The sequence below is a fragment of the Halyomorpha halys genome, unplaced genomic scaffold, assembly GCF_000696795.3.
Source record: "Halyomorpha halys isolate HHAL.00 unplaced genomic scaffold, Hhal_1.1 Scaffold483.1, whole genome shotgun sequence".
Lineage (NCBI taxonomy): Eukaryota > Metazoa > Arthropoda > Insecta > Hemiptera > Pentatomidae > Halyomorpha > Halyomorpha halys.
In genome coordinates this window covers 254415-267435 of record NW_027110578.1, presented here as the reverse complement: position 1 = coordinate 267435, position 13021 = coordinate 254415, and the positions used below count along the sequence as shown (strand labels likewise).

The following is a 13021-nucleotide window of genomic DNA, read 5'->3' as shown; positions in this document are numbered from 1 at the left end:
ATAAGTTTTGTTATCAGCAGCCTGAAGATGGGGGAAATCTCCCGAAACGTTGCTATGTAATAAGTAATAAATTATTATACAGTAAGAAGGAAGAATTTGTTATCATTCACTAAATCAAGTTAATACCTTAAGATTCTTCCAGTCAAAGGATTATTAAATTTATAACGATTGTCAATACAACAGTGGTGTTTAAATGCAGTTCAAAGAAACAGCTAACCTAAATTATTGTCAACAATTTCTTTTTGGTCCTTTCCATTCACTTTTGCAGATGAAATTCTACTTGATGTGCTGTCAGTCCAAAATACTGTGTTAGTAACACTATCCCATGCCAATGCAGCCACAGACTTTATTCCATCCACTGGTATTACGGTATCGTACATTGGTGTTCCGGCCTCAAGAGATCTTAATCTCAAATCTTTTTTTCTTGCAAACAATAACATGTGGTCTGTAGTCGTATCACAAGTCCGACTAAAATAAAGGACAAAACCAGTTTGTTAGATTAGCTTAAACAGTTTAATTATAAATAATATCAACATCAAACTTACTTATCAGATATAATTTTAAGACCAAGTGGACAAATACATTGAAAAGACTTGACATTTGGAAGACAAAGATGTGAGCATCCACCATTTTTATTCCCACAATGATTTTTATAATTAGGTTGCCTCTGAGAGTGGTAACTGGAAATATTAAACATTCAGCACATATAAACAGCTAATATATTATAAATTATGATAAAGTTATAATTGGTACCTTCTTAAGATAAATAACAATTTATTTTTCAATATAGCATAATTATTATTGTGTTATTGAAATGATTTTGTGGGTTATCTATCAAGTCAAATATTTAAAAAAATAAAATAGATCACCATGATAAAATTCTTCTTTTTTGTGAAAAGAGAAGGAAAAATTAAATAATATTTCTTAGGAATATTATTTAAATACCTATGAATGTCCATTGGGAAATGCAATTGTCCATGGATGGTCATGAAACCGGTTCCTGTGACTTTGTTGGCAGTAGAAATGCTTTTGGTGTGCCAATCAGTCCAATAAATAGCATCTTCAAAAAGAGTAACCCCAAATGGATGTGGCAGCCCTTTGGTTATAACCTATTTAAATGTAACATTTAGTTTGATTACATCATAAGAAATGAGAGAAGTTGAAAAATAGATTATTCCTCTTATTACTTTTCTTCTTTCAGAGCCATCTAATTCAGCACTTTCAATGACATGATGTTTGGCATCAGCCCAATAAATTCTATTAGCTGGATAATCAATACATAAACCATTTGGCCATTGAACTGATTCTGTAATGATTGCTCTTCTGTTTGAACCATCCATTTCAATGCGTTCAATCTTCGGCTTTGATCCTGAGGATTCAAAATGAGAAATATTTAGCACAAACATTACCGAAATAGGCATTAATTTTTTTTTTTCTATGATCTCACCCCAGTCAGTCCAAAAAACAAAAGCTTCCCCTGGATGTACTGCTATTGCTCTCGGTTTCGCTAAATCATCAGAAACAAGAACATGTCGATTCTGTCCATCAAATGAAGAAACTTCAACCCTTCTTGTGCCAGAATCAGTCCAAAACAATAAATCGTGTATCCAATCAACTGCTACACCACTGGGAGAATCCAAACCCCAACGTGTAATATCTAAAAATGAAGAAAAAAACCAAATAAAATAATTCCTTTAAAGTAAAAATGTTTTTTCTTGAAATCAATGGATTTCAACAATCAAAACAAAATAATAACAAGACATTTCATTAAAAATAATAATAATAATTATGACAACAAACCTGTAATATTTGACCCATTAATGGATGAGCGACGTATCATATCCATTGAAACGTCAGACCAAAAAATAAGTCCTTTTTTGTAATGATAATCAAGCGCTATAGCATTGTGAAGATTTTTAAGAACAGCAGTGTATTTCTGGTGGTCTAAGCTTACCTAAATTAGTGAAAAAGTTTTTAAAATACTAAAAAAGTAACAAGCAAGTAAGTTGAATGAGTTAAATTGCTATAATGCATACTTGTCTGATGTCAATACGATTAGCAAATAGTAAAGTAGGAGGTGACCCTACAGCTTTACAAGTTATATTATCTGGCCTAAGAACATACCCATCGTAACAGGCACAGATATACGAGCCAATAGTGTTATTGCAAATTTGGCTACAAACAGCATCGTTCTTCAAACTACACTCATCAATGTCTCGACAACTAAAAAAAAAATAAATATAGTAGTTATTTTATATAATAACATACAATTTTTATGCAATCTAACACCATGCCATAAGAAGGCTTTAGGTTTAAAATATCTGATAGATCATTTATAATTAAATAAATATATAATTATTCAAGTTTATTAGTATAATCAGATACAACAGAAACACTATTTTAAAATTATTAATGTGCTCTTCTTACATGGGGATACTTGTGCACACATTTTATTCTAAAAATTATGTACTATACAATAGTTTTTCTGAAAAAAAGGAATGGATAATGACAATAGCCACTTTAGAAAGGAAGGATTTGAGAATATAATATAACCAAGCAGAAATAAAAGCAGGTCATAATCCACCGAATCACTTACAATTATAATAACAAACCCTGAAGTGAATGAAACTAAGTAAAATTTACTAAATTAAGGCTTAATTTACTGTACTAACTAACTTTATTACACAGCTAATACAATACAAAATATATTTTTTTAAATAAATTAGGTTGATATTTATTCAATTCTTGGATTAACTTTAATGTGAGACCAAATTTATTGGAGATACTGATAGATTCAGGAAAAATATGAAATGCAGAACTAATCTTAGACCTAAACCAATAACTAATCGTAAGGACATATTCCATAAATGAGTTCTTAAGGATCCATGTATTCTGACTAGTCTACTTTCTATTATTGTAAAATTCTCTTCCTGACCATCCCCTAGTAGCAATAATGCATTCGAAAACACTTGCAGAGACCTGTTTTATTATGGCTACATTCAAACTAGATAATTGCCCACATACTCTCTTTATTATTTGTCCTACAATATAAAAAGAAAGACAAATGTTATAATATAATATTTTTAACATTTATTTTTTAAGCTGAAATACTGAATATTTGTTTACACTTATAAGAGATTGGTATAATACTATCACACAGATATCAACCATCCCTATTGTAATAAGAATGTATGATATTTATGGAATGAGGTGTCAGAATTAATAACAAAAATTCAACCCTTAGACAAATCCATGCTGGTACTCCACAAGCTTCAGTCCTTTCTCCCATTTTATTCAACTTCTACCTTCACGACATCGTCCAGTCCACACACACCTCCATAACTATGTTCACTGACGATACAGCTGTGTTCTCTCAACATGATGACATTATAATAGCCAGAAACACCTTGCAAAGTCACCTTAATGATCTAGAAGAATATTTCACTAAATGGATGATTAGCTTGCACATTGAAAAATGTAACTCGAAAGTTTTTATTCTTCGACACCCACCAGAACCACTGGATCTAATCCTCAAAGGTAAAAATGTGAAATGGAATCCTGCCAGTAAAACAGTAAGATACCTGGGAATTCACCTAGATCGCCGCCTTACCTGGAATCACCACATCAACCAAACTAACCTAAACCTATGCAAGGTTAGCAATGCTATATCCTATCCTAAACAGAAATTCCAAACTAAAACCAGAAACAACTCTTCTTATATTTAAAACAATTCTTAGGCCACTGCTGATGTACGGCTGTGAAGTCTAGGGAGCGGCATCCTTTACGAAAAGGAAAAAAAAACTACAATCTCTTCAAAATAAAGTCCTAAGAATCGCAGTTAATGCTCCTTGGTTCATAAGAAATAGCCAATAGCATCGCGAATTACAGATGGAGTCAATAGAGGATTACATCAAAAAACGGTTCATGAAGTTCCACTCCCAGTTGCCGACAGTAAAAGGATCAGTGACCTACAACCTGGGAAACCCAACCTCAATCCGAAGACTGAAGCCCAGACTGCTATTGGACATTCTGTTATAAATTTTATTAAATATAAAATTAATTCATAGTCACACTACCTCTATTTTACTTATTATTATTACTCATTTTATTTATTCATTTTTTTTTTCCCTTTTCTTCTCTCGCTCTTTTTTCAAATTAACTTGTTTCTTTTTATTATTAGAGGGTAATTGTTTGTTTTATTTAAGTGTACCAATATCATTATATTTACTTTCCCCTTTTATTAAGAAGCATTATTCTTAAATATTTATTGTATTATTTTTTTTTCTTTTAATAATAACATTGTATATAGTTAGGAGTGTCTTTTGTAGAGACTGTACCCCCCCTCCCCATAATCAACTGCTAAAAAAATATATATAGAATATAATGGTTATATCAACCATATAAGGCCCACCTGATCGATCTGGTATAAAATAAAATATATAAAAAGTATGGAATGAGGTCATGATGGTTGAACACATTGCAGATGTGTTGATTCAGTTACCAACAACTAAACAGTTCATAATTAGTTTGTGGTGGTTCGATTAAATGAATCTTGGTACTTATACTGTAGTTAGCTCAAGACCAAAACCTCTAGTAACTAGCTGACGGTGGTAAAGAGGATAAAAATGTACACTTGCCTTACAATTTCATCTGTTAAACGGTAACAGTACACTTAAAAGTAATGAACAAAATTATTAGAATCATTAAAAAACTACAAGTTGAATCTAGAAACATGTATCTATTTCAATGACATCAAAACTTTTATAAGACAAAATTGGAAAGTATACATAACTTGTGCTCAATTTGGTTTCATATAAAACCTAAAGTTCCATGGCTTATTATACCAAGAAGCTTTTTATCTAAAACTTTAGAAACAAGTATTATTAATAAATAAATATACCTTTCACCATCGTCATTCAGAACAAATCCAGGTCGACAACTACATGCATCTTTATTGTCAAACGTTGTCACACATATCTGTTCACACTTTTTGGTCGATAAACTACAGCTTTTTGGTTTAGAACAATTAAGTTCATCTATAAAGAAAAACACATAAAAGTATAGTTAAGAGATGGCCCAGTCATCAAACCAAATAACAGGATTCATAATGGAAAATTAATAAAAACTAAAAATACAACATCTTGGTAAAATTTAAACTGCAGCAACCTGTTTCATATTCAGTGTTTCCTAATAAATTATACATTAGAAACAGAGCAGGTTCTAATTAATCTGATTACTTGAATGCACATACACAAGTTATAATTTTTATAACTGGCACAAATAATTATTTCTTCTTTTTCAGAGTTTCTAAGATTCTCAAAACTAGGTTCACTGATATTCCACTCAAATGTATTTTTTTTCTTTTAGTGACATTCCTCTTACGCCTGACTGGAAAAACCAAAGGGGAGGGGAGGGAAAAACTAGACACTATGAATTCTTTTATGTCTGTCATTACATTACATTACTCTCCTAATCGAACAGCAATAATATTAATAGGATTATAGGATATTTCTCTTTTAAATTTTGATCACTTTTTTATGAAGCACAACACAAGTTTAAATTACCATTTTCAATCAAGTTGCTAGTTTTTGGAACAAGTTACACGAAGTTTCAAAGTTGATGAATATATTTTTATTTAATCTCAATGTAGCTGAATGTATGTGAATAGCTGGGTGACAGAAAAATTTGAGTTTTTTTTTTGTTGCTGAAAAGGTCAGATCCCTTTTAGAACATTCATTTTCCAAGCTGTAACTGACACAATTATTTTTTTCTTAGAGAAATGAGCCATCCGTGATACTCTTCAAACTCAACAACAATAACACTGGTAAAAGTTAAACACTTACAGTACAAAATGAAACAACAGTGCCTCTTACAATATCAATCATATATACACACCTTGTGTAGTACTAATATATAGTGGCCAAAAATTTGAAAAAGTCAATCAAAGGTTTTTATTTTGTTGGATTCTGTTGGACAGCCACAGGAATAGAGTTATAGTGGCTTAAATCAAGTATCTCCGGTGAGTGGCTAGCAGAAAAAAGAGAGATGAAATAAAAAGTGGACACCCCTTAAGGGACACTGTCAAAAAAGAGTCAACTGAAGTGGTTTGTTCATTTATACTCAATGAATAAAGACTGGAATCCTCAGAAGTTCATAGAAATCCATCTCACTAGATGATGCCCTGGAGACTATTATGGACTGATCACATCTCCACACAGACAAAAGAAGTGAAAGTGTTTAAATCCCATGAAGGCTTTGGCTCGGGATCATGATGCTTGGCTGGCTTGAATCGAGGTACATCTATGCTGAGAGGCACAAAGACTGATAAGTTAAGAAGAAGAATAAATTATAAAATATTGCTTGTTCCTCATGCTAAAATCCTTTCTAAATTTTTACAGTGAAGGATAAACGAATAAGTAAATAGATAAGTACATACCTTCTCCACGAGGACAATCTCTTTTATCATCACAGACGTGCTTTTTCCGTATACAGTGAGCAATTCTGGAGTAGGTGGCATTAGGGGGAGGGCAAGTAAACTGTGTAGCAGGATCGCAAGGGGTAACACAGTTTTGTTCATCTTCACCTTGAGAACAGTCCTGAACTCCATCACACACCCATTGTTTCTGAACAAACCATTTATTTATGAAAAAATAGATAAAAGTTTTGAAAAGATATTCTGTTAATAGCTAAGTAAACTGTTAGCAATAGTATGTATAATTATATGTTTAATTATATGTATCTATATTTTGTTCATAAACTCATTAGGTACAATTGATTCATTAAGATTTAACTTTTATTTCCATTTGTTGTGTTCAGATGTTGTGATGCCATGCTAATGTATGTATGTGTTCTAGTTATGTTTAATATTATATGGGACATTAAATGTGTTATTAAGTTTAATGGTATTACCTGTTATAAATCTAAAAATCCAACAGAAACTATAATGAACAAATTGAAAATATTTGTTTTAAAATTTTAATTTATTTCTTGTAATTGGAACAATCGTGTTAAATAGTCATGACTCATAATTTTTTTTTTTTTAATTTTCATAAAACCAATGTAAAGAAATGATATGTTCCTCTAGATACTATGGCGCAGTAAAAAAAAAAGAAATGTATGAAACACTGTATGGATCATATGTATATTTTTCTGTTCAATTCTTATTTAAAAGAACAAAAAAACAAAAATGAAATGTTTAAAATTTTAGAGTTATTTAATCAAAATCATTCTATACAGGAAACAAAATATGCATGTATTGTTCAATTGTAAGAGAGTAAATGGTATTGTTAAATATATGTATATATGTATTTAATATATTGTAATATTTTTTTTAGTTTTGTATATGTTATTTACATTAAATAGGTTGCTATGGTAACATTGATTTAATAAACGTATCTGACTACAAGATTTTTATTACTTCTATATTAACATATCAAATGATGAAATAAAACTGCAATATAATGATTTAAATTGATTATTAAGTTATTCCAGATAGATATAGAGAACAACATTAATTTTTTTTATAATATAAATTTAATAATAAATTTTTATTAAATACTTGGTGGTTGAGTTTGATTGAAGCTCACTGCTGTATGAGATGACTTATTTATAATAATTTTTCATAATTATTTTTGCTTTAAAACTGCTCTTACATTGAGTTTAATATTTTTCTGTTTGAACATCATCATAGTTATTTTGATCATGATCAAACTTAATATAGTTCACTGTTTAATCATAATGTATATTTATTGTAATTAACATCTAATAAATGTGGCAAACATTGAAAATAACTTGCACTAGATTTTACTGAAAATAATTTCCTCTAGAGAGGTTGAACAAACATAATTCAGGGACTTCTGGGAAAGAACTAAGACAAAGACATACATCTTGTCTTCATTAAGTCTCAAAAAGAACTGCTTGATCTCTTCTTACAATTCCTGATACTGTTTAAAAATTTAAACAAATGAATGTCTTTTTTTAATTGTCACTTGCAGCCTTTTTATTTTCAAAAATAATTAATGACATATTCCATAGTCTTTAGAAGATCTATGTGGTCATCCTTCCTCACTTTCACAGCAAACTTGATCCCTCATTGTTTTTCAACCATCCTTAACCGTTGTTCCAAATAAATTTAACTTTTTACAAAGTAAACACATGTATTTTCTTTTATCATTAAAATAACCATGTTTTCTCTATACCATTAATATTAATCAACTTCTTGTTATATTATTAATGTTATTCACTTTTAATTTTTCAATTTCCAATGTCTATGTTCTGTTTATGGTGAAAGTTAATACTGAATGTTTTTATTTAACAAGAAACCTAAAATATCACTACAGTATATAAAAAAGGCAATGAGAGGGATTTCTTAAAAACAGACTATAATTTAAAGCACCACAATTTAAAAAAAAATAAAGCATATATGAAGATATCCAACTTAATATGATAGAATACCTATAATATTTTAAGTTCAATAAATAAACTTACCAGAATACAGTTCCCTCTGAGGCAAGCAAATTGTTCTTGAGTGCATTCCTGTTGAATTGAACTTTCACAATGTGCTTCATCTTCTCCTCCCTCACAGTCTGGTTCTCCATCACAGCGCCATTTTTTTGAAACACATTTTCCACTCTCACACCTAAATTTCAATTCAATATTGTTTTGAAGATTTTTTTTTTTTAGTACATTAACAAACAAAACAAAAAGTTAATAAAGAACTAATAACACAAAACAAAATAAACTGTATATCAAAAGAGTACAGTAGGGTGAACTGGTGCAAGTGTGTAAATTATTTGAAAAATGGAAACAATTGAATCTAAATCCATGGAATTATTTTTTGTGGTGTTCTCAACATCTGATAACTGTTATCAAATGTTATACACATTTGAACAACTTGAATGTTTCACTTTAACCTCAGAGGTACTTTAAATTATTTTCAGTTATTTTTAGTTTAGTATCAAGAAAGGGGATAAGACAAGATAATACACTGGTGTGCTTTCTTTTAAACTCAACAGTAGAAAAAGCAGTAAAAGAGTCAGGTGTCCAGCTTCTTGCAGATGCTTATGATCCTTGCAGGCTGACATGGATATTTTCCCTTAAAGTGGATGCATGAAGGCTTGTTTTTTAATGCAAGCCAAGATAAAAGTAAGTACCTGGCATTAGAAGAGGGATCGTCTAGTAACGGATCAAAGTATCAGTTTGGTCCTTTTGCATTTTAACAGATGTCATTGGTTCACTGATTAAGAATGACAACTGGACATGTGCAGAAGTGAACCAGAGATTCTTGTCTGCTAATCATAACTATTTTTCATTAAAGAATAAATTTTGAAGCAAGTTCTTGACTTGCTGTACTAAGCTTACAGTTCATAAGTCAATTTTTTAACAAGTTCCCTCATACGAATCTGAAGTATGGGCAGAGGCCTAAAACTTCAAGTATTTGAAAGAAAGATTTCACATAGAATCTTTGTATCTGTCTGCATTCATCAAGAATGGAAACAATAAAGTAACCAGTAGTTATAGGACTTTTTCAATAAAAAGGATATTTATATCATCATACCTGGACACAGCATTGGATTGTGGAGCCATGGGTAACAGCTACCCTGCTTAAAGAATGTTCTGCATACCTACTTCCTTAACTACTTCTTATTCTACTGATCATTCATAATTCAATTTACTTTTAATAAAATTAATTTCTATTTATTCAAATAGATTAAACACCCTCATGCCCCCTTAGTTAAGAGTTGTAGTTACAAAAGGTAGGGTGGATCGTCCTAAAATGTAATGACCAATTTTAGCCAGAGTCAGAAATTAGAGATTTATTCTGTGTGGCAGGAACAAAATAAAAGTAAATCCTCACAGATTAGGTTCTATTTTCCAATAAAATTATAGAAAACTTTATTTTCAGTAAATTAAAAAGATTTTAGGAAGTCATTGAAGCAAAAAGTTTTTTTTTTTATTTATCTTAGTTTTCTTCCTAAGTTAATTAAGATATATTTTAATCTAAAAATATGTACTTGAACAACAAATTATTCAATGTAAATATTTATTTTTTATAGTGTACCAATTTTATGCTATATATGTTTTAGTGTGTATGCTCTCCTTACCTGAATTCCGTATCAGAGCAAATACCCCCTGATACATTAGGACAACCATTTTCATCACTCCAATCACCACAGTCATCATCTCCATCACAGCGAAATTCTTCTCTCACACACTTTGGGTAGTCACACTGCACCTCATCAGGCCCACATTGGGGTATTTCAACTTCAGCTGAAAAACAGCAGTTACTAACAATGTATAAAATATTTAAATAAGTATATTTTTTTATAAAATTATTTTTCTTTCATAACACCAAGATAATTTATATTTATGAAAATCGCATGCCCTTCAACAAATCTATAATATATATAATGATACAATTGAACATGTTAATGTGAATATCTTGCTAAGTCTGACTTTCTTTCATTGTTTTGATGTTAATTAATTTTAAAATATGGTTAAATTCAACAGTATTTTTATTATTGTAATAAGGTAAATAAAATTATGTAAAAGAATTTTTTTTTCTAGAGAGTAAAAAAAAAAAAGAAGTTGTTACTTCCAAACAATTATAAGTGATTTTCCTTAAAGCTATATTTTGAGGACTTTACTGTTTACATTAACCAAAAGTAATTACTAAGACCATCTTCAGACAACTTTCTGGTCTAAGTTGCTCTATTTTTCTTCCTAAGATTAACTTCTTTTTCTCAGACAATCAACCATGGGAAAAAATCTTCATTTCTTTTTAATAAGGGTTATTTATAATTGTCATTTATCTTGTGATTCAGGGCTAAGAACTAATAATAATAATTTTTAATAATTAGTAATGATACTTACGACAGTCCGTTTCATCGGATTGATCTGAACAGTCTGGTTCTGAGTCACACCGCCAAGTCAAAGATATACAAGAACCATCACTACATTGAAAATCGTGCTCTGGACTACATTCTCTAAAACATTATATTGCACAGATAAAGAAATTAATTCTATTAAAAAACCATTGAAACTCATATTTATATCCTTAACACCTAAAAGTGTTTAACCCTCCCAACTCCAGATGGGGTCCAGCACAGACCCCATGTCTATTTTTTTGGTATTTAAAGTCTGTAAAATTTCTTTTATTCATTTTTATTATAGCTGTAATTTACAATAGTTATTTTAATATTCTTTGTGGACAGAAATTTCCTTTTTTTTTCAGTTGAATTAAAAATTGTTTCACACTGAAAGTTCAAGCTAAAACTTGCAAATAAATTCTTCAGATCATTACTTGAAAAATAGTGTTTAATTTCATATTTACGCTTTCATAGAACAGTTCACTTCATCTGACAGGTCTCGACAATCGTTATCACCATCACACAGCCAAGAAATTGGAATGCATAGGCCATTGTTACACTCAAATTCATTTTCAGTGCAATTCAGTGAAGTATCTGGAAAAACAATAAAAATAAATATTTGGAATCAGTGCTAAATATTAATACAACTAACTGTGCATTTTAAGGAAAAGTGAGGACTATGATTATTTATTTAAATAAAAAATTAAGATGTAGTGAAAAAAGATTCAAGTTTATAACTTATTTTTATAAATTTATGTCAAAATAACATTGTGTACAACATTTGAATATAAAAAAAAAAAAAAAGAAATAAAATAAAAGAAATGGTCGCTTAACAATGCTCAACATTGAATAAGCAATTATGATCTACATCGAATCAGATTATTTCATTGAGGATGTGGGTATTGCCAGAGTAACTAAGCATAGAAATTGGAGAGATATAATCTGCCAAACTTCTCCCTTATTTTGTCAGGTAGAAATATAGAAAACTTGGAATAAACTTTAATTTAATAAATAAAATTTCTTATTGATCACAGAACTCTTATGAGGTTAGAAAATTCATAAAATAAACCAATAATAGAGTTTTTGAATTAATAAATCATTATCAAATGAAAATTAAAGGCTTCTTTCTCAAAATATATTCTGAAGGTAAAATTCAAGTTAGAATATTTAAAATTCTTTGAAGCAATATATAAAGTTACAAGTAAATATTTTACCACAGTGAGTTTCATCAGAAAAATCGCCACAGTCATCAGCTCCATCACAAAGAAAGTCTTTCCTAATACACTTTCCAGTATGAGGGCACCTGGAACAGAATTATAAATTTATATTGAAAACAGAATTCATTTAAATTTCACAATAATAAATCTTGAACATTTAATTATATTTTTATAAAAAAATTATAATTAATTAAAAAAAATTACCAACTAAAATATTACTTAAGCATTACCTAATATGAGTGGCAGGTGGACAAGATTGTAATGTAGGTTCTGTACATAGCATCTCATCTTCACCTTTAACACAATCTGCATCGCCGTCACAACGCCAAGCCACTGGAACGCAAGTACATGTACCTAGGCAGAGGTATTCCCCACTTCTACACCAACCTCCGCATCCTAAAACTCCTTCTTCAAATCCTGTAATAATTTTATTTTGCTTACTAAAGTTGTAATCAACATCCTAGTAATCCTTCACTTACAAAAAATTAAGATTGTTATAACTTTATCCAGTCATTTTGGATGAAATGTCAGTTTTAGAAGTCAGCATAACCCATATAAGAAATTGTGTTGTACAAAATGGGATTTATTAAAAATGGTAATTTGAAACCTAAATACTTAGTAAATGTAATCATGAATAAAACACTTGATGGCACCTCTGCTTCAGATCTTTGGACACTTAGCTGTTACTTTTTGTTTAGGGCCTATTCACATAGAGCATCAATTAGTGCAAAATATACTCTTTCTTTTTTACTAAATAATTCAAAACACTATCCAAATTATAGTCTCAAAACTTTTATTTCTTTTACACGTCCAACGTTTCGGCCAATTCGGCCATCTTCAGGGACAATCTTAATTCACTATGAAACATATCATTTAACCATTCCAAAAACTTCATACAGGCTATTCTGCCCAGGTCAAAACATTTATATCTAATAA

General features: G+C 30.0%; 1 protein-coding gene across 2 annotated transcripts in view; it reads right to left on the bottom strand.

The window, feature by feature from the left end:
• Lrp4 (LDL receptor related protein 4) overlaps window positions 1-13021 on the bottom strand; it is an 82415-nt gene that overhangs the window by 25849 nt on the left and 43545 nt on the right. Inside the window, exons 1-16 of one of the 2 annotated variants that reach the window (XM_014424905.2) lie at window positions 12739-12969; window positions 12316-12502; window positions 12083-12171; window positions 11333-11462; window positions 10873-10985; window positions 10104-10269; window positions 8488-8638; window positions 6437-6623; window positions 4901-5036; window positions 2037-2223; window positions 1801-1954; window positions 1448-1657; window positions 1188-1369; window positions 946-1109; window positions 546-680; window positions 218-468 (exon numbers count right to left, since the gene is read on the bottom strand). In XM_014424905.2, the coding sequence (XP_014280391.1) occupies window positions 218-468; window positions 546-680; window positions 946-1109; window positions 1188-1369; window positions 1448-1657; window positions 1801-1954; window positions 2037-2223; window positions 4901-5036; window positions 6437-6623; window positions 8488-8638; window positions 10104-10269; window positions 10873-10985; window positions 11333-11462; window positions 12083-12171; window positions 12316-12368 (2308 nt within the window). In that variant the 5' untranslated portion in view covers window positions 12369-12502; window positions 12739-12969. Of the gene's footprint in view, window positions 1-217; window positions 469-545; window positions 681-945; window positions 1110-1187; window positions 1370-1447; window positions 1658-1800; window positions 1955-2036; window positions 2224-4900; window positions 5037-6436; window positions 6624-8487; window positions 8639-10103; window positions 10270-10872; window positions 10986-11332; window positions 11463-12082; window positions 12172-12315; window positions 12503-12738; window positions 12970-13021 lie in introns of those variants that run through there. The other variant, XM_014424904.2, reaches the window with a different exon arrangement.